General features: G+C 34.9%; 1 protein-coding gene across 1 annotated transcript in view; it reads right to left on the minus strand.

The window, feature by feature from the left end:
* TEX15 (testis expressed 15, meiosis and synapsis associated) overlaps window positions 1-21,921 on the minus strand; it is a 75,008-nt gene that overhangs the window by 19,235 nt on the left and 33,852 nt on the right. Inside the window, exons 4-6 of the mRNA XM_015145116.3 lie at window positions 17,795-18,032; window positions 8,686-8,832; window positions 7,440-7,602 (exon numbers count right to left, since the gene is read on the minus strand). Of these exons, the coding sequence (XP_015000602.3) occupies window positions 7,440-7,602; window positions 8,686-8,832; window positions 17,795-18,032 (548 nt within the window). The remainder of the gene's footprint in view (window positions 1-7,439; window positions 7,603-8,685; window positions 8,833-17,794; window positions 18,033-21,921) is intronic.

Raw genomic sequence — 21,921 nt, forward strand, 5'->3', positions numbered from 1 at the left:
TACTAGAAAAAAACCATGAATGGATGTTTTTATAATCTTGGCATAGGAAAATACTTTTAAAGCATGACTGAAAATCAGAAAACATAAAAGTAAAACATGATGTCAATTACACATAAATTAATTATTTTAATAGGTCAAAATGCATGACAAATAATACTCAAAGGAAAAAATAGGTAAAATTATCAACAAACACAAAAAGATGCCCCAACTCCACTAAATAAACAATAAGATCCATTAAAAAAAACTTTTTAAAGTGGCAAAAATTTGAAAGGATGATTAATGCTATACAAATATAAGCACTATTTAATATGGTTCGTGGAAGTATAAATTGGGACAAATTTCCCGGAAAACCAGCTGACAGTATTCACTGATACGTTATATGTAATCATTCAAAGCAACCATTCTTGCTCGTTTACTATTCTGATAAACTTGTACAAATACCCAAAGTTCTATGGACAAGGATTTTCAGTAAAATAACCCAAGACAGTTGAAAGCTAGAAACCTAACTATACATCAATATGAGACTGGCTAAATGAATGACATATCAAAAATGATAAAATTACTATGAACATACATTATAACAAATGTCCTAGAAGACAGAATGTTATGCAGCTACTACAAAGATTAAGGTGGATTAATATGGCTGGGCAAGGTGGCTCACGCCTGTAATCTCAGCACTTTGGGAGGCCGAGGCAGGCGGATCACTTGAGGTCAGGAGTTTGAAACCAGCCTGGCCAACATGGTGAAACACTGGTCTCTACTGAAAATACAAAAAACTAGCTGGATGTGGTGGTGTGTGCCTGTAGTCACAGGTACTCAGGAGGCTGAGGCAGAAGAATTGCTTGAACCTGCGAGGCGGAGGTTGCAGTGAGCTGAGATCACGCCACTGCACTCCAGCCTGGGTGACAGAGTGAGACTCTGTTTCAAGGAAAAGGGAGAAAAAATGGGTTAATATATACCAATGTGGGAAAAGAAACCTAATTACTTAAGTTTACGCCGGGTGAATCTCCTGAGGTCAGGAATTCGAGACCAGTCTGGCCAACATGGTGAAACCCTGTGTCTACTAAAAATACAAAAATTAGGCATGGTGGCATGTTGCCTGTAGTCCCAGCTACTTGGAAGGCTAAGGCGGGAGGATTGTTTAAACCCAGGAGGCGGAAGTTTCAGTGAGCCGAGATGGTGCCACTGCACTCCAGCCTGGGTGACAGAGCAAGACCCCATCTCAAAACAGGCAAACAAGCAAAAAAACCCTAATTGCTTAAGTTTAATAATTTCACTTTTACAAATGAGTGATGAATGCATATTAACATACATGTAATGTTAACAAAAACTTATAAAATACATGGATGCCAGGTCCTGTTTTAAGTCTCTGATGTACATTAATTTAATCTTCATAACATTTCCATTTTATTGATGAGGAAGTGAAATTAAGAGCAATTTGCCCAGAATCACACAGCTTATAAACAGTAGAATCTTAATATATATTATGCTATCTCTTTAAACTTGATAATGGCATTTTTACTTTATTCCCTTTTTGTTGGCATTCTCATCAAATGACAATTAATTGCAGAACAAATCCAACATCCTGGGTGCACCAAAATCTCACAAATCACCACTAAAGAACTTACTCATGCAACCAAATACCACCTGTTTCCCCAAAAACCTATGGAAATAAAAAAAATTTTAAAAAGTAGTAAGAAAAAACCCCCAACAAATCCAACATCTTCAATACAATATGGAAACTAACAAAACCAGATTACAATCAATAAAGTACACTACCAAATAGTTATTAGGACCATATATTTGGTGATGACAGAAACGTTATCTATGGTAGCCACTAGCCACATATGGTTACTGAGCATTGAAATGTGCCTGGTGTGACTGATAAATTGAATTTATAATTTTATTTAATTTTAATTAATTTAAATTTAAAGAGCCACATGTGACTAGTGGCTACTATATTAGATAGTGTAGGTCTGGTGTACTCTAGAGGGAGATGAGTATGCTGATAGCCAACACATGTGGCTATGACTGTTGGCATAATATAGGTATTCTCTAAAGTTAATCACCCTGAACGGCATCATCCTTTGATTAAAGTAATAAGCTATAATACATTGCGGATGGGCTGCAGTAGAAGTGGGTAAAGGTCCCTATCTGTTATCTCTAATATAAGCCTTCTGGTTGAGGGGAAATGCGGACAGAACAACTAGGTAGAAAATCATCAAGGAAACAGAAGACTTGAACAAACTATAAAACAAGTAGACCTAACAGCCTATGGAACACCCTGCCTGGCAAAAGCAGAATATAGTACAGTTGGCCCTATGTATCGGTTAGTCCCAAATCCATGGATTCAACCAATCATGGGTGAAAAATTAAAATATAAACACAAAGTAACAATAACAATATAACAATAAAAATAATACAAATAAAAAACACAGCCTAACAACTATTTACATAGAACAAATATGTTATTGGTATTAAAAGTAATATAGAGATAATTTAAAGTATATGGGAGGATGTGTGTACGTTATATGCAAATAGTGAGCCAGTCTGTAAAGGAATTTGAGCATCCACAAATTTTGGTATCCATGGAACATCCTGGAACCAATCCTCCCCCACAGATACTAGAGGACTACTGTATATTCTTTTCAGTTGCACATGGATCATTCTCCAGGAAAGACTATATGCTAGGTTATACAACAAACCTCAATAAACTTAAAGGAAAAAGATAATACAAATGGTTTTCCAACTACAATGGAATGAAATAGATATCAACAACAAAAAAATTTTGGAAATTTGCAAATACATAAAAAACACGGTCCGAAAAAAAAACCAATGAATTAAAGAATAACAGATCAAAAGGAAATTAGAAAATAAATTTGAGATACATGAAAATTACAACGTAACATATGTTATGGGACACAGCTAAAGTAGTTGCTTCTAGAAATTTACAGCTATAAAGACCTATATTAGCAAAGAAGAAATATCTGAAATCAAAACCTAACCATCCACCTTAAGACACACATACACATGAAATAGCAAACTAAATCTAAAGCAAACAGAAGAAAATAAAGAGAGGAAATTAATGAAATAGAATTATAGCAAAAAGAATAAAATCAAAATTGGTTCTTTGAAAAAAAAAAAAAGATAAACCTTTAGCCTGACCAAAAAAAAAAAAAAAAAAAAAAAAAAAAGAAGACTTTAACTAGTAGACTCAGAAATGAAAGAGGGGACATTACCACTAACAGAAATAAAAAGACTATTAGACTATTAAAGGAATACTATAAACAAATGTATGCCAATAAATTAGATAACTGAAATGAAATGGACAACTTCCAATAAAAACAGCAACTACTGAACGTGATGCAAGAAACAGAAAATCAGAACAGACCTACAACAAGTGAAGAAACTGAATTAGTAATTGAATACTACCCACAAGGAAAAACCCACTCCCAGATGGTTTCCTTAGTGAAGTCTACCAAATGTTTAAAGAAGAAATAATACCAATTCTTCATACATTATTCCAAAAAATAAAAGAGGAGAGAATAGAATACTTCCCAACTCATCCTATGGAACATATTACCCTACCACCAAAACCAGACAAAAACATCAAAAAAAATCAATAGACCAGTATCTCTTATAAATGTGGACACAAAAATCCCCAATAAAATTGCAGCAAACTGATTCCAGGAACATATACAATGAATTATACACCATGACCAAACCAAGGAACTGCAATGTTAACACCTAAAATCAATTAATGTAATACATTAGATCAATAAAAACAACAAAAAAAACCACACAACCATCTCAACAAAGAAAAATCGATTGAGAAAATCCAATAATCTAAAAACTCTCAATAAATCAGAAACAGAAGCAAATTTCCTCAACATGATAAAGAGCTTCTATAAAACCCCTACAACTGACATCATACTTCCTGGTAAAAGACTGGATACTTTCCCCCTAAATTCAGGAATACAGACAAAGATGTCTGCTCTTGCCACTTCTCTTACTGGAGGTACTTACCCAGGGCAATTATGCAAAATAAGACTGGAAACAAAAAAGTAAAATTATCTCTATTCACAGATGACATGATCTTATATATAGAAAATCCCAAAGACCACTAAAAAAACTATTAGAATAATGAGTTCAGCAAGGCTGCAGGATACACTATCATTACACAAAAGTCAATTATATTTCTGTACATTTGGAATGAACAATACACTAATAAAATAAAGAATTCTATTTATGATAGCACCAAAAGAATAAAATACTTAAAAATAAGCTTAACAAAAGAAGTGCAAAACTCATATTCTGAAAACTATACTTCACACCCACTAGGATGGCTATAATCAGAAAGTCAAATAAGCTATGACAAGGATATGAAGAAATTCTAACTCTCAGACACTGCTGGTGTGAATGTAAATGGTGCAGCCACTTTGGAAAATAGTTTGGCAGTTCCTCGATCAGTTACTACAGAGTCTTCATATAAACCAGCAATTCCACTCTTAGCTTTATTGTACTCAAGAGCAATGAAAACACATATCCATGTAACAACTTGTATGCAAACATTCATAGCAGAATTTGTAATGGTCAAACAATGGAAACAACCCAAATGTTGACCAACTGATAAATACAATATGGTGCAACTATACAACGAAATGGTTTCCATAAAAAAAAAAAAAGTACTGATACATGCTACAACATGGATGAACCAGGAAAACAATGTTAAATGAAAGAAATCAGGCACAAAAAAAGTCCAAAAATTATGATTTTACTTAAATGAAATGCCCTGATTAGGCATAAAAGTACATTAGTAGTTGCTTAGGGCTGGGGATCAGGGATATAATACCTTTTAAAGGGCACAAAGTTTCTTTTTCTTTTCTTTTTTTTTTTTTTTTTTTTGAGACAGAGCTTTGCTCTTTCGCCCAGGCTGGAGTGAAGTGGTGCCATCTGGGCTCACTGCATCCTCCGACCCCCAGGTTCGAGCAATTCTCCTGCCTCAGCCTCTCGAGTAGCTGGGATTATAGGCGCCTGGCACCACGCCCAGCTAATTTTTGTATTTTTAGTAGAGATGGGGTTTCACCATGTTGGCCAGGCTTGTCTCAAACTCTTGACCTCAGGTGATCCACCTGCCTCGGCCTTCCAAAGTGCTGGGATTACAGGCATGAGCCATGGTGCCCCGCACAAAGTTTCTTTAAAATGTGAGCTTAGGCTGGGTGCGGTGGCGTGTACCTGTAGTCCTGGCAACTGAAGGTGGAGATGGGAGGATTGCTTGAGCTTGGGAGGCGGAGACTGCAGTGGGCCAAGCTGTGCCACAGCACTCCAGCCTGGGTGACAGGGTGAGATCCTGTCTCAAAAACAAAACAAAAAACAAAACAAAGTACCTTAATTTTAAAACTGTGGTGATGATTGCACATATTTGTGAATATACTAAAAGCTACTGAATCTTACACTTTTAAATCAACTGAACTGACATACACCAACAATAGAAAATAAAATGAAATAGCTATTATTTAAAATAACATAAAATATCAAATGTTTAAAAATAAAAGGCATGCAAGATGTTACAGAGAAAATTATAAAATTGAAATACGTTAGAGATAACTGACATGGGAGAAATACAATGTTAATATATTAGAAAACTCAATAAAGAAGACAATTTTCCACAAATTAATACATAGATTCAATCAATCTCAATCAAAATTCTGATAAATTTGTTGGCAGACCTTGATAAGTTGATTCTAAAATTTCTATGAACACCAAAGGACCAAAAGCAAAGATGAAGGATCAGTTATATAGGTATTAGTATTTTTTCTCTCATACAAAGTCCGGTATTAGTATTTTTAATGAAGTTACAATAATTAAGGCAAGATGCTTATGGCAAAACGATAGGCAAGGAGATGAACAGAAAGCCCAGTTAAGAGATCTCTGCAGCACTGCAGCCAACTGATATATTACAGAGGTGGTACTGCAGTTATCGATCAGTGGGGAAAATGGATTCTCCAATAAACTGTACTGAGACAACAATCAGGTTAGCATATGTAAACTAAAATAAATTGGGACTTTAAAAGAATCCTATCACACACCAAAGTCATTTTCAGGTAGGTAAAACAAAAATGGGAAAACATACCTATAAAGTTAAAAAAAAAAAACATAGAAAAATATCTTCATGTCCTAGGAAAAGCACTCTTATGAAAGACACATGTAGTAGTACTTATAATAAAAAGACATATCTGACATCAAGAACTGCTGTTCATCAAAAAACACTTGACAAAAATGAGAATACAAAGACACTCGCAACACATACAACTGACCCAAGAGCCAATATCCAATATGTAAAAGAATTCCTACAAATCAATAATGAAATAAAAATTAGCTCAATTAGAAAAAGTAGATAAAAGATGGACCAGGAATTTCAGAAAAGTGGAAAATGAATGGCCAATACACCTATCAGAAACGAACCTAACTTATTTAGCATTTGAGGAAAAGCAAAATACAAAAGCAAATAAATGCTGTATCTACTAGTGTAGCAAAAACACTGAAAAAGTCTGACGGCACTAAGTTTGGTGAGGATACAAAAATCCTCAACTTCATTAATTAGGGAAAAACAAGTTAAAAACCACAATGAAAATAACATATCACACTCATTAGACTGGCAGAAACAAAACTTAAAAAAAAAAGCATAGTATGTGTTGGCAAGAATATAGAGTGATTATGTAATCTAATGCAAACCATTTTGGAAAATCATTTGATGCTGTCTTTCAGTTGAACATTTCTGCTGTAAATACATATTCTATGGAAAAATTCTTGGCACATATGCAATGAGACGCTTTTATGAATATTTAAAATAGCAATGTTTGGAATAAGAAGACTGGAAAGTGCCCAAATATCCTCAGTAGTATAGTGTACAGTGTGTCTACACAATGGAATACTCTCCATCCATTCATCCACGAAAATGAACAAACTACAGTTACACATATCAATAGGGAAGAATCACACAAACCTAATACTGAGCAAAATACCTGCAGTATGATTCTAGATCTATGAAACAGGTAAAACACAACTATTTTACTTGGAGATTCACTTTTTTTTTTTTTTGAGACAAGGTCTCCCTCTGTCACCTAGGCTGGAGTGCAGTGGTGTGATCCTGGCTCACTGCAACCTCCACCTCCTGGGTTCAAGCGATTCTCCTTCCTCAGCCACCCGTGTAGCTGGGATTATAGGCACACGCCACCACACCTGGCTAATTTTTGTATTTTTAATAGAGTCGGGGTTTTGCCGTGTTGGCCAGGCTGGCCTCAAGTAATCTGCCCGCTTCCGCCTCCCAAAGTGCTGGGATTACAGGTATGAACCATTGTGCACAGCCAGAAAATAATACTGAGAAATTTTAAGACCAGCACAAATGCTAATCAAGTACAATCATATGTGTATCTTACCAGCTCTCTTAGGAAATCCTGTTGAGAGGAATCTCAAAGATGTCATAAGATATCCATTATCTACTTTTGAACCAAGAAATTTTACTGTTACTACAGCATATGGAAGACATTGCCTAGGTTTATCTACAGGCTTTGAAAGGACACTATATTCATAGAAGTACACCTAAAAGATAAAGAAGAAAACAGGTTCATGCTGATTAATTTTGGCAATCAGACTTGAATAAGCTCATATTTTAAAAAAATCAATATAATTGCATATTATTTATCTACTTCTATATAAACTTCTCCAGCTGCCTTGTTTAACCCTAATGTTTTTGAAGATGTACAGAATTCCTTTTTTTCCCCCCACAATTTTTTTTCTTGATAGGCTACCAACGTCTGCATAAAAAGGCATAATTTGTTTTTAAATAAAAAATATTTTTTCATTAAAAGTTAAATGTTTTCCATACAGTCTCAACTATTATATTTTATTTCGTAGAAAAAATTAGGAAAATAACAATAGGTAGTATGTTTTACATGTGGGTACATGGATATACTTTCATAGAGAAGATTTATCTTCACTTAATCATGATTATATATAATCCATATATAATTTAATATTCTGTATAAAATTAAAGGTCCACAGAATAAGTGAAACACGATAGATTACTGTTTCATCTAATGACTAATACATAAGACTTTTCTTTTTTCCTACTTTTGCAAAGTATAGAAGATCAAAATCTTATTTTGAAATAGCCTTGTTTTTTAAAATTAATATTATTTATGATTGATAAATCTTAACTATATATTTACGGGGCACAATGTGGTGTTTTGATATATGTATGCAATGAGGAGTAATTAAATCAAGGTAATTAACATGTCCATCACCTCACCCATCACTTTTTATGGTGAAACACTGGAAATTTACTCTCAGCAATTCTGAAATAATGCATTATTATTAAGTATGGTCACCCTGCTGTGCAGCCTTGTTTAAAAGAGAAGTTGGTATATTTTGAAAGTTAGTAAATAATCTATATAATATCTAAATAAAAGTAGCCACTGTACTTTGAACAGAGTTAAATGTAAATTTTCAAACTTCTTCACTAATATTCTCATACAACAAATATTAAAATGGCTTTCGCTGTTTGCTTAAGTTTTATATTGAACGAATTAACAGGTTTTCATTTAACATTTTGGGAATGTAAATCTTGAAACATACAATGTGAAACAAGTACTTTTCAAGAAATCAAATGAACCATCAACATACTGCTGAACTGTAGGCTTGCAGTTCAATGGTATCTTTCAAAGAAGGTGCATTTCTTGACATATGGCAATCAAAGTTAGGAGAAGGATCCAAAGAAACTTTATTTTTATCCACAGAAGGCTGAATTTTCTTCACTTTTCCAAAGAGAACCTAAAAAAAAAAAAAAGCCAAAAAAAGTACGTAAAAATATACCAAGACATTTCTAAACTGTCACATTTCAAACATAAAAGGCCAACATTGTTTTGTTTTTCTGAGACAGGGTCTAACTCTGTTCACTCCAGGCTGGAGTTGCAGCCTTGACTTCTCAGGCTCAAGCGATTCTCCCACCTTAGCCCCACTGAGTAGCTGGGACCATAGGTGCACATCACCATACCCAGCTAATTTTTGTAGGGACCAGGTTTCACCATGTTGCCCAGGCTGGTCTTGAACTGCTGGGTCAAGTAATTCTCCTACCTTGGCCTCCCAAAGCACTGGGATTACAGGCAGGAGCCACGGTGTCAGGGCGTGATTTTTTTAAGAAGTAGAAATATGAATGGAAAGATAATCCATTTTCTAGATGAATGGGATGACTCAACATGGCAATTATGCCAATTCTCCCCCAAACTAAACTCTAAGATCAGAGTAATTCCAATAAAAATTTCAGAGAATCTCTTTTTTTTTTTTTTTTCAGACAGAGTCTCACTCTGTCCCCGAGGCTGGAGTGCAGTGGTGTGATCTTGGTTCACTGCAGCCTCCGTCTCTTGGGTTCCAGCAATCCTCCTGCCTCAGTCTCCTGAGTGGCTGGGATTACAGGCATGTGCCACCATGCCCGGCTAATTCTTGCATTTTTAGTAGAGATGGGGTTTTGCCATGTTGGCCAGGCAGGGCTCAAACTCCTGACCTCAGGTGATCTGCCCACCTCAGCCTCCGGAAACACTGGGATTACAGGCGTGAGCCACCACACCTGGCCGAGAATCTACTTTTAAAAATGGGGTATAATTTTAAAATGTACTTGGAAGACAAACAAGAATAGCTCAGAAATTTTTTTAAAGTCTGGGTTAGCAATTGACAATAATGGAACAGGACAAGTGACTTGCAATTCTGGATATAGAAACATTTTTAAAAAGGATAGTACTACCACAAGAAAAAGCAGAGAAAAGACCAAAATGAATAAAAAACAGAATGAAAGAAAAAACCTGGAGTAAGCCCACACATGTATTAAAAATACTAAAAATACAGTATATTATATTAAAAACACTATTTGAAATAAGAAGTGATTATTCAATTAATGACGTGGGACAACAGAAAAAATTAAATTCTTTTCTTATCATGTTAAATATTTAAGTATTAAAAATACAATGAAAATACTGTAGAAAGAAACATAGGCCAATATTTATTTAATCTCAAAGTGATAAGTATTTTCTAAGAATATGTGCCAATAAAATGAAACGAAAACATATAAACTTCACAACACAGTATTCTAAAATTTCTGCCCATAAACAACAAATGATTTAAAAACTAAAACCATGAACATAAATGACAGTATTTTATTACTGTTATTTTAAATAGATTAATACGTTCATTCAACAATCAAAACAATACTAAGAATAAAGTGTTATCCTGAATTGGATCCTGGAACGCAAACAAACATAAGTAGAAAAATTAGCAAAAGCCAAATAAAGTCTGTAATTTAGTTAACGGTATGACAATGTCAGTTTCTTAGTTTTGACAATCATGCTGTATTTGTGTAAAATTTAACATCAGAAGAAGTTGGGTGCATTATATACAAGGGCTCTCTTTACTATCTTTGTAACTTTTCCATAAATCTAACATTATTCTAAGTATACTAAAAAATTAAAAACGTGAAATGATAAAACATTATAGAGAGAGAAGCCTAGCTCTAAAAATATGCTTTAGGTAATAGATAATGCTCACACACCTATGCAAAAAAGGGAAAAAAAAAACCCCAAAACTGTCAAGGAATATAAATAAGCAGTTCACTAAATACAGTCAGCAAATATATTCAACAGAAACTTTAAACTCAGGAATAATCATAATGAAGAAATAATTAAACCAATAAAGAGAAACTACCACACATTAGACTGGCAAAAGTTTTTTTAAAAGTTCAGTATAGGCTGGGTGCGGTGGCTCAAGCCTGTAATCCCAGCACTTTGGGAGGCCGAGACGGGAGGATCACGAGGTCAGGAGATCGAGACCATTCTGGCTAACATGGTGAAATCCTGTCTCTACTAAAAAATACAAAAAACTAGCCAGGCGAGGTGGTGGGAGCCTGTAGTCCCAGCTACTCGGGATGCTGAGGCAGGAGAATGGTGTAAACCTGGGAGGCAGAGCTTGCAGTGAGCTGAGATCCGGCCACTGCACTCCAGCCTGGGTGACACAGCGAGGCTCTGTCTCAAAAAAAAAAAAAAAGTTCAGTATAATATGTAGGTTTACTGAGGTTGTAAGATAACAGGCATTCTTTTTTAAAAAATGTTTTATTTTCTTTTTTTTTTTTTTTTGAGACGGAGTCTCACGCTGTTGCCAAAAATGTTTTATTTTCTTTTTAATTGCTATGTAACAATTGTCCATATTTGTAGGGTACAGTGTGATGTTTTGATACATGTATACATTGTGTAATGATCAAATCAGGGTATTTAGTATATCCATCACCTCAAACCTTTATTTCCTCATGGTGAGAACATTCAAAATCCTCTTCTAATTATTTTGAAATATGCAATAGAATACTGATAACTATAGTCATTCTGTTGTGCAACATAGCACCAGAACTTATTTTTTTTTTTTTACAAGAAAAAAAAAACCCATCAAAAAGTGGGCAAAGGATATGAACAGACACTTCTCAAAAGAAGACATTCATACAGCCAACAGACATATGAAAAAATGCTCATCATCACTGGCCATCAGAGAAATGCAAATCAAAACCACAATGAGATACCATCTCACACCAGTTAGAATGGCAATCATTAAAAAGTCAGGAAACAACAGGTGCTGGAGAGGATATGGAGAAATAGGAACACTTTTACACTGCTGGTGGGACTGTAAACTAGCTCAACCATTGTGGAAAACAGTGTGGCGATTCCTCAAGGATCCAGAACTAGAAATACCATTTCACCCAGCCATCCCATTGCTGGGTATATACCCAAAAGATTATAAGTCATGCTGCTATAAAGACACACGCACACGTATGTTTACTGAGGCACTAGTCACGATAGCAAAGACTTGGAATCAACCCCAATGTCCATCAGTGACAGACTGGATTAAGAAAATGTGGCACATATACCATGGAATACTATGCAGCCATAAAAAAGGATGAGTTCATGTCCCTTGCAGGGACATGGATGCAGCTGGAAACTATCATTCTCAGCAAACTATCCCAAGAACAGAAAACCAAACACTACATGTTCTCACTCATAGGTCGGAACTGAACAATGAGATCACTTGGACACAGGAAGGGGAACATCACACACCGGGGCCTATTGTGGGGAAGGGAGAGGAGGAGGGGGAGGGATAGCATTAGGAGATATACCTAATGTAAATGACGAGTTAATGGGTGCAGCGCACCAACATGGTACAGGTATATATAGGTAATAAACCTGCATGTTGTACACATGTACCCTAGAACTTAAAGTACAAAAAAAATTAAAAAAAATTAAAACAAACAAAAAACAGGCATTCTTACACACTGTGGATGGAAATGTCCATTAGTGCAACTTTTCTCAGGACAGTTGAGCATTACACAATCAAAAGATGTAAAAATGTACATACTTTTGATTTCTAATTTGACACCTAGGAATAAACCAATTAATTCTTAGCAAAGAATCATTTGTGTGTGTAAAATGTACCAACAAGGACAATCTATGTAGTATTTAAGAGTATAAAAACAAAACAAACTAAACACCAAATAACTTACATCCTAACATTACAGAACTTGTTGGGCAAATATGGCAGGTCTACAATGTAATACTATGCAGCTGTTCAAAAGGATATTACAAAAGAATACTCAAGGGCTTAGAAAATGTTTATTGTATAATATAATCACTGAGAAAAGCAAGTAAAATACAAAGCAACAACTAACTTTAATTACAATTATACCTGCATGTCTATATACATGAATAGATGACTAATACACATACACAAAAAACCCTGTGGTTACTGCTGGGCTTTTTGGACCCTTTACAACGTTTCAAATTTTCTAAAATCCTTATCTATTACTTTTTAACATAAAAGTAAATTATGCTTAATTTGATATTTGAGATCAAAAAAATTGTAAGGAATTACATCACAGGAACCATTGATTTTCTGTAGCTATACACACAATTCCAAGCTGTTTTCATGCAAATCAGGATACCTACTGAGATTTTAATAGTCCTGGCAAAGCTTAACCAGAGTAAATTTTTTTTCTTTTCTTCACCCTCAGATTTCTCTTTACGCTTATTTCTCCAAGAAAAACGACCAGAGTAAATCTTAACCAATTTATCTGTGGATGCCTGTGATTCTGCTATGAGACTTATTTTTAAGATTTTGAATAGCTTTTACAATTTCAGAAAAGTTGTAAAAATAGTTCAGAGGTCAATTGGGAAGACGGTAGAGTAGGAGGTATCAGAAATCTGTCTCCCCACATAGACAATAACTGCACTGGTAAAATCTGTCTGGTGTAACTATTTTGGAACTCTGGAGCCTATTGAAGGCTTGCAACTTTCAGGGGAACGCTTGGATAGCATACAGGTTGGGCATCCCTTATCCAAAATGCTTAAAACCAGAAGTGTTTCAGATTTTGAATTTCAGAATATTTGTATTATACTTACCAGTTGAGCATCCCTAATAAGGAAATCTGAAACTCTAAATGCTCCAATTAGTATTTCCTTTGAGTGTAATGTTGGCACTCAGAAAATTTCAAATTTTGGAGCATTTCAGATTTCAAATATTTGGATTAGGGATGCTCAACCTGTATTATGGTTAATTTCAGTCAATTTCAGTTCTCAGCATAGTGGCAGCCACTCTTGGTGCCCCATGGCAGGCAGCTGTACAGTGTTCCTGGAGCAGCTTGTACATGTGTTCCTGGCCATAATTTTTGTAGGCCAGAGTGGGCAATAATAAACATAGGGGATATGTGTTCTCATCACTGAGTGCTGCTTCTATTAATAACAGAGGAGTAGCCAGAAGTGGCAGGCATTGCTGCATCTATACCATTGTTGCAAGCCCCTCCTGGCCTGGCTGAAATGACACCCACGGGATTAAAGAGCCAGTGCCTTTTTTCCCTTCTTCATTTTTTTCTTTTCCCTATTTTGGAATCAGACATAAAAAAATACTACACTCAAAAGCAACGACAGATACAGGAGAAATTAGAAAATCAGCACACAGAGGGAAAGGTGCAGGCTCAGAAAAGTCTGAGAAGTTTGTACCTCAGATTAATCCTTTGCACAGAGATAGCCTACAACAATCAAAAAACAGAAACACAAAACCACAACCAAACCCTGGGAGGAGATGATTTCCAGAGTTACCACATTACTAGATGAAATGTCCAGTTTTCCACAAAAAAAAAATCACCAGGCATGTAAAGAAACAGAAAAGTATAGCCCATTCAAAGGAAAAAAATAAACAGAAATTATCCCTGAAAATGACTTGATGGCTGATCTATTAGACAAAGACTTTAAAACAACTGTCTTAAAGATGCTCAAAGAGCTAAGTATGTGCAGATAGTAAAAAACAATGTATGAACAAAATGGAAATATCAATAAAGAGAAAACTTAAAAACCAAAAAGAAATCCTATAGCTGAAAAGTACAGTAACTAAAACGAAAAGCTCTCTAGAGGGGTTTAAAGGCAGATTTGAGCAGGCAAAATAAAGAATAAGTGATCTTAAAGACTGGAAAATGAAAATTATTGAGTCTGAGGAACAAAGAGAAAAAAGACTAAAAAAAAAAAAAAAAGCGAACAGAGCCTAAGGGACCTGTGGGGCACCATCAAGCGTAAGAACATATATGCTGTGGGAGTCTGAGAAGGAGAGAGAGAAAAAGGGCAGAGGGACTATTTGAAGAAACGAAGGCTGAAAACTTCCCAAATCTGATGAAAGACATATATATAAACATCTAAAAAATAGGTAGGAGGATCACTAGAGCCCGGGAGTCTGAAGCTATGTCCTCAGGGAAAAAAAGAAAAAGTTTTTACCGTAGCCAGCAAACTATCCTTCAGAAATGAAGGAGAAATAGAAGGGATACTTTCCCAGACCAAAAAAAAAAAAAAAAAAAGGCTGAAGGAATTTATTGTTATCAGACTAGTCCTACAAGAGATACTAAAGGGAGCTGTTCAAAACCAAAAGGATGCTAATATGATTGCTATACTGATACTGTAATCATGATGTATAAACCACTTGTATCTTTTTTTAAGACAAAATGAAAAAAACTTAACCACAATTTTTAAGAGACAAGCAATATACATAATACAAATTGTGATTATCAAAAATTCAAAATGTGGGAAGAAAAGGAAATTGGTGTGTATAGGTTTTTTTCTTTGCAATTACAGTTAAGCTGTATCAGTTTAAAATAACTTGCTATAACTACAAAATGTGTTATGTAAGCCTTAGGGTAACCAAAAAGCAGAAACACTAAAAATAAAAAGCAATGAATTAAAACATACTACCAGAGAAAATAAAACACAGAGGAAGACAGGAAGAAAGAGTTATGAAACAACTAGAAAACAAGCAACAAAATGGCAGTAGTAAGTTCTTACCTATCAACAACAACATTGTAAGCGGACAGAATTCTATTAGCACCTCAAAGAACTAGAAAGTGAGAGCAAACCAAACCCAGAATTAGTAGGGGGAAAGACATAATAAAGATCAGAGAAGAAATAAAATTAAAACTAAAAATAAAAAGATCACTGAAACAAAAAAGTTATTTTTTAAAAAAAGGTAAACAGAACATACAAACTATTACTTAGATTAAGAAAATAAGATAGAATACCCAAATAAATAAAATCAGAAACTAAAAGAAAACATTATAACTGAAACGACAGAAATAAAAAGGATCGTTAGAGACTAGTATGGTAACTATACAGCAATAAATTGGAAAACCCCAAAGAAACAGATACATTCCTGGACATCCAACCTATTGAGACTGGACCATGAAGAAACAGAAAACTTGAACAAGTAAATAATGAATGACAAGATCAAAACAGTAATAAAGTCTTCCGACAAAAAAAAAAGCCCAGGTCCTGATGGCTTCACCACTAAATTCTAAACAACATTAAAGAATAATACCAATTCTAATCAACCTATTCCAAAAAATTGAAGGGGAGGAGATACTTCCAAACTCATTCCACAAGGCCAGTATTGCCTTGATGCCAAAACCAAAGACAACAAAAGAAGCTATGGGCCAACACCCCTGATGAACAGAGATGTAAAAATCCTCAACAAAATATTAGCAACTGAATTCAACAACATATTAAAAATATCATTCATCATGACCAAGTGGGATTCATACCAGGGATGCAAGGATGGTTCATCATATGCAAATCAATAAATGTGATAAATCACATCAAGAGAATCAAGGACAAAAACCTATTATTTCATTAGATGCTGAAAAAAGCAGTAAAACTGAACATTCCTTCACAAAAAGTCCCAACAAATTGGGTATAGAAGGAATATATCTCAAAACAATAAAACTCATATATGACAAACCCACAGCTAATATACTGAATGGGGAAAAATTGAAAGCCTTTTTACAAGGATCTGGAAGAAGACAAGGATGCTCACTTTTACCATTTCTATTCAATATAGCTCTAAAAGTACTAGCCAGAGCAATCAGGCAAGTGAAAAAAATAAAGTGCATCAAAATGGGAAAGGAAGAAGTCAAATTGTCCTTGTTTGTAGACATGATCTTATATTTAGGAAAACCTAGTGTCATTTAAAAAAACCCTCTTAGAACTGATAAACTTAGTAAAGTTGCAGGATACAAAATCAACAAACACTCATCATTAGTATTTCTATATGATAATAGTTATTCGTCTAAAAAGGAAATCAGGAAAGCAATCTCATTTACTACAGTTAGAAATGCTGCACTCTGAGCTTGCACCACTGAACTCCAGTCTGGGTGACGGAGTGATACTTTCTCTCAAAAAAAATGAAAGCAAATGGAAGGGAGAAAGGGAGAAAAAAGAAGAAAACAGGAGAAAGGGGAAAGGGGAAAGGAAAAAGGGGAAAGGGGAAAGGAAAAAGGGGAAAGGGGAAAGGGGAAGCGGAAGCGGAAGGGAACGGAAGGAACACTTACCACTGGATGTTTGGAAAATGCTAATTTGGAAAACTAGAAAGTACAGAAAACTATACTGTCATGATCCCAAGATCATCACTCATAACAACTAAGCACATTTTATATCATCTTGATATCTCATTTTTAAAAAATTTAAAAAGTTAAACATGATTGCATAAGCATTTTCCCACATCTTTAAGAATTCTCCATAAATCTAACTGCAACAGATACTTCTTATTTCAGAGACATAATATGTGATACATTCATAATACACTATTGCTGGACATTTATGTGGTGGCTAATTTTCTTCAATAAGGCTTTGAGACACACACACACGCACGCGTGCACGCACACATGCACAAAATAGTTCAAAGGTCCCATATACCCTGTGCCCAGCTTTTCTTAACGTTAACATCTTACATAACCATAGCAAAATCATCAAAATTAAGAATTTAACATTGATACAATACTATTAACTAAAATAAACTACAGGAGTTTAAAAAGAACTAGCTTAAACCAAAATTATTATAATATAATGCTTTAGAGGAGGGTATGTAAAACACTATAGTACTTATTATGATAGAAACGAGAGTAAAAGGTGGGCCTATTAGAACAGAAAAATATATATATTGGGAAGACAAAGATGGAGGCTGCCTTTGCTTTTTTTTTTTTTTGCTTTGTGTTGCACACCCAAGTAAAGAGGAAAGGAGAAAATTTTGAATAATGATGACAAAAATAATAAAAATAATTATTACTTATTTAATAGACTGGAATTTAAAAACATTAACACTTTATATGGAAAGGATAATATGTTCAGGTCAATTTAAAGCAAACTGTCCACATACTTAATATTTGTTTTATGATACCTACCTTAAAAATTAAAATACTTTCTACAGTAATGCTTCGACTATGAGAATAATTCAAGGCAATATCAACATGTCTAAACATATAAATTCCAAGAAGAGGATTTCCTAGTATCTTCAATGTAGATGCTCTGGTACTTATTCCATTCTGATATATCTGGGCTACATCACTCTGCGGAAGTGCTAAAAAGCAGAAATGTTCTTCAAGTTCTCTGCAATGTCTTCCACTTTCACGCATCTCTGACCTAATGTAAAACAAACAATGTATACAGTTAAAGATAAGTATCAACAAAATTTTCAAGAAGATACGTATTTCCACTGACCATAGTTAGAAAGTAAGAGAAGTTTTGATATTCAGAGGTATTACTATACTGTGATGATAAATTAGGTTGAAAAATCATCTTAGAAACAAATTCAGGATTACTTATCCAAGATTTATGAACATTATCATCATCCCTGGTCTAAAATAACAGCGGCTAACATTTCTTAAATGCTGCTAGTGTAACCAGTACAAAGTCTTAAACTTTACATGCATCTTCTCATTTCATTCTCAACCTCCCAAGTTTTTATAGTTTATTTTGTTGCTATCGACATTTTTAAGACGAGGAAAATAGGTTCAGAAAGTTAAATCTTGCCAAAGTAGGAAAATGACAAAGGAGTTGGAATTATATATGCCAATTCTTGTCTGTCAGGTTCCAGAGCTCACATTTTTGTTAATTGTGTTATGGAGGGAAGAACATACATTTTCTAAACAAAATACCTTGTCTACATCTATGTATCTCTACACATCTATAGACACAAACACACACACATATGCACACACATAGTCAATTATTAGGGACATTCTCCATTCTTCAGGGATTTAGGTAACAGCTGGGAGAAACAAGCTAATATTTGATTACAGGATCTTATCTTAGGTAAAGAAAATTACGAATCAACCTCAGAAAAGACTATAATCTGAAGTATAGAAAGCCCCAATTCTACTACTTCCACTACAAGACCCATTTAAACATATAAAATATATATCCCTTCCCTAAAATTGGCAGATTAGATATTCTATATGGCTTGCTCAGGAGTAGTGGCAGCAGAAATTGCCACACCAGGTGGGACAATAGAGTGGTTCAGACACTAGGGTCCAAATGATTATCTGCAATGGAGAATCTACAGAACCTAGCAAAGGAATGTATATACCACAAAAGGCAAATTGTTCTTGAGAACCACAAGGTTCCAAGATTTATTTCCTGGAATACCAGTTACAGAATTTGTTTAAAGTATACCATGCACATAAGTATTAATAAGTATATTAATACTTACTTTCAAGAATGACTCATCATTAACAGTAGGCAGGACCACAAAAGCAAGACTGATTGATTAGATAATGATCATTTCTATTTCTTGGAAATGTCAGCCTTAACTCTTGGCTCCACAAATTGGCATTTCCTGCTCTTGATTTCAACTTGACATCAGTCAATTCTGTGAACCACTAAGATTACTGTCTAAGATTCTTACACTACACATAAAAGTAACATTTGAAGGTACACCAGAATAAATTAAAGATGTATAATGTAAACCCTACAGCAGGGTTTTTCCACAGTGGCACCAGGGTATTTTGGGCCAAATTCTTTTTTTTTTTTTAACCTGGTCATCTCCCTGACTACCATTATATCATCATAAGGGTTTCAGTGGAATGAAACAAATGTAACAATAAAAATCTGATCCAGGGCCACAAAATCCTCTGTAAATTGAAGTAGAAAATATTCCCTGGAGTTTTGTATTGGTAATTATACTACTAATACTTTTTATTTTTCAGTGTGTCTTCAGAATTATATTTGGAAAAAAAAGGGCCTGAATATGTTAGTAAAAAAAATGACCCATAGAAAAGTTAGTTTTTGATCTATTTCTGCCTCTAAAAATTTCATAAAAGGTTGGCTTTCCAAATTTATTCAGAAATGATCTAAATCACGACTTTAAATGACAGAAACTCTGAGTCTCAAGACTTCCATTTCAGAAACAATAGGTAAAATGAGCCTAAAGACTCTTTTCTGTGCACAGTAACATGTAATTGAAACTGTGTCCCCAAGAAATAAAGAAACCATTGACTAGTAGAAATTCTTGGCCGGGCGCGGTGGCTCAAGCCTGTAATCCCAGCACTTTGGGAGGCCGAGGCGGGCGGATCACAAGGTCAGGAGATCGAGACCACAGTGAAACCCCATCTCTACTAAAAATACAAAAAATTAGCCGGGCGCGGTGGCGGGCGCCTGTAGTCCTAGCTACTCAGGAGGCTGAGGCAGGAGAATGGCGTGAACCCAGGAGGCGGAGCTTGCAGTGAGCCGAGATCGCGCCACTGCACTCCAGCCTGGGCAACAGCGTGAGACTCCGTCTCAGAAAAAAAAAAAAAAAAAAAAAAAAAAAGAAATTCTTAAGCTTGCAGGATGGCATATAAGAAACCTTACTGAAATACTCAAATTCCCTCCGCTTGTAACAATACTGGCTGAAATCATTTGGAACCAATATGGCCAAACGAAGTTTATACAGAATGAGCTTGCTGACATCACAGCCTGAATTTCCACTGTGTGTTTTATACTAACTCTCCCCAAATTTGCACATGGTACCCATAAGGAGGCATAAAGAGACAACTGTGCATGCCCAAGGACTTTCTACACCTCCCTTTCCTTCCACCAATCACCTAAAGATCCTAGAATCTACCCCCAAACCATTTCTAATAAAATTACTGCTTTGAAGCTAGCATGGGGAGACAGATTTGGGCTTGACCTCCTGTCTCCTTGTGAGTCTACCTGCAATAATAGCTTTTCTTTTCTCAAAAACCCAGTATGCCAGTACTGACTTCTAGTGCATCAGGCAGGGAGCTTCACCTGCTTGATAAATAACTGGGTAAGAATCTGAAGAACTAGCAAATACAAAGTTCTCTTTTACCAAAAGACATTAATAAGCATCAGAATCTGTGCTAATATTCATATTATCTTAAATTTTAAAAATATATAAAATAATTTTCTAGAAATGTTTCCTCATGTTTTTCTGCAGCAATACTAATGAGGGATAGATGTCAAAGTCTGTCACCTCTGAACCCTGCATGTACTTTAAGCTCTGGGGTGGAAAGCTCAAAATCAACACAACACTCAAGTCTTAGAATTTGTAGTTACACTCTTGCTTGTGGGTTTTTAATTTTGGTCATTACTTTTTAACTGATATTTTATTAAATATTAAGTAAATAAACATAAAAGACAGATGAGAAAACTCATATGATAGAGAAGCTGAGTGGATGAAATAGAATTGGAATCTTGTATATCTTTCTGTAGACCAGGAACTCTTAATTTACTCTGTGCTAACATGCTGTCTCATTTAAGCCAACTACAAAAAAGTATAAGTGCTTTGGATGGAATGCCTATGTCATAGTTAATTACATCATTTAGAATAGGTTCCAAGACAACCTACATATAGTAGGTAATTTTTTGTTCAGTAAATGAAACTCTGGGAAGTATTTTATCTCTAAGTTTAAGTGGAAACACAAGTTCATACGAGGTATTTAGCTATGGGGTGGCGGTTGCCTAAAGTAGAGATTAAAAGTATTCAAGTAAGTTTTTTTTTTTTTTATAATAAAGAAAATAAAATTATTTCTTTGGAGATCTTTAAAGAGAACTTAATAATTTTCAAATCCATCAGATTGCTAGTGATAAGAACTCAGTATCCAGCTGGCCCAAAGTACAATATAAGAACCAAAACGCTGACAGCTAAGAGAAATTGGGATTCCACAATATTTAAGAATGTGCTAATGCCACCCAACTCCAGATATAAGACTTTGTTTCCTTTGCTGTTATGACAAATTCTCACAAACTTAATAGATTAAAAAGCATAAATTTATTATTTTAGTTACATAGAGAAGTCAGACATGACTCTCACTGGGCTAAAATCAAGGTGTCATCTGTCTGGATTGTGTTCCTTTCTGAGGTTCTAGGGGAGGATCTCTTTCCAAGCTGGCAGAATTGAATTACCAGCAGTTGTAGGATTGAGGTCTCCATTTCCTTGCTGGCTGTTAGCTAAGGACATTTCCCAGCTTCTAGAAGTTATCCACAATCCTTGGCTCATAATCTCCTTTTTTCATCTTCAAAGCCAGAA

Source organism: Macaca mulatta, chromosome 8, assembly GCF_049350105.2.
Source record: "Macaca mulatta isolate MMU2019108-1 chromosome 8, T2T-MMU8v2.0, whole genome shotgun sequence".
Lineage (NCBI taxonomy): Eukaryota > Metazoa > Chordata > Mammalia > Primates > Cercopithecidae > Macaca > Macaca mulatta.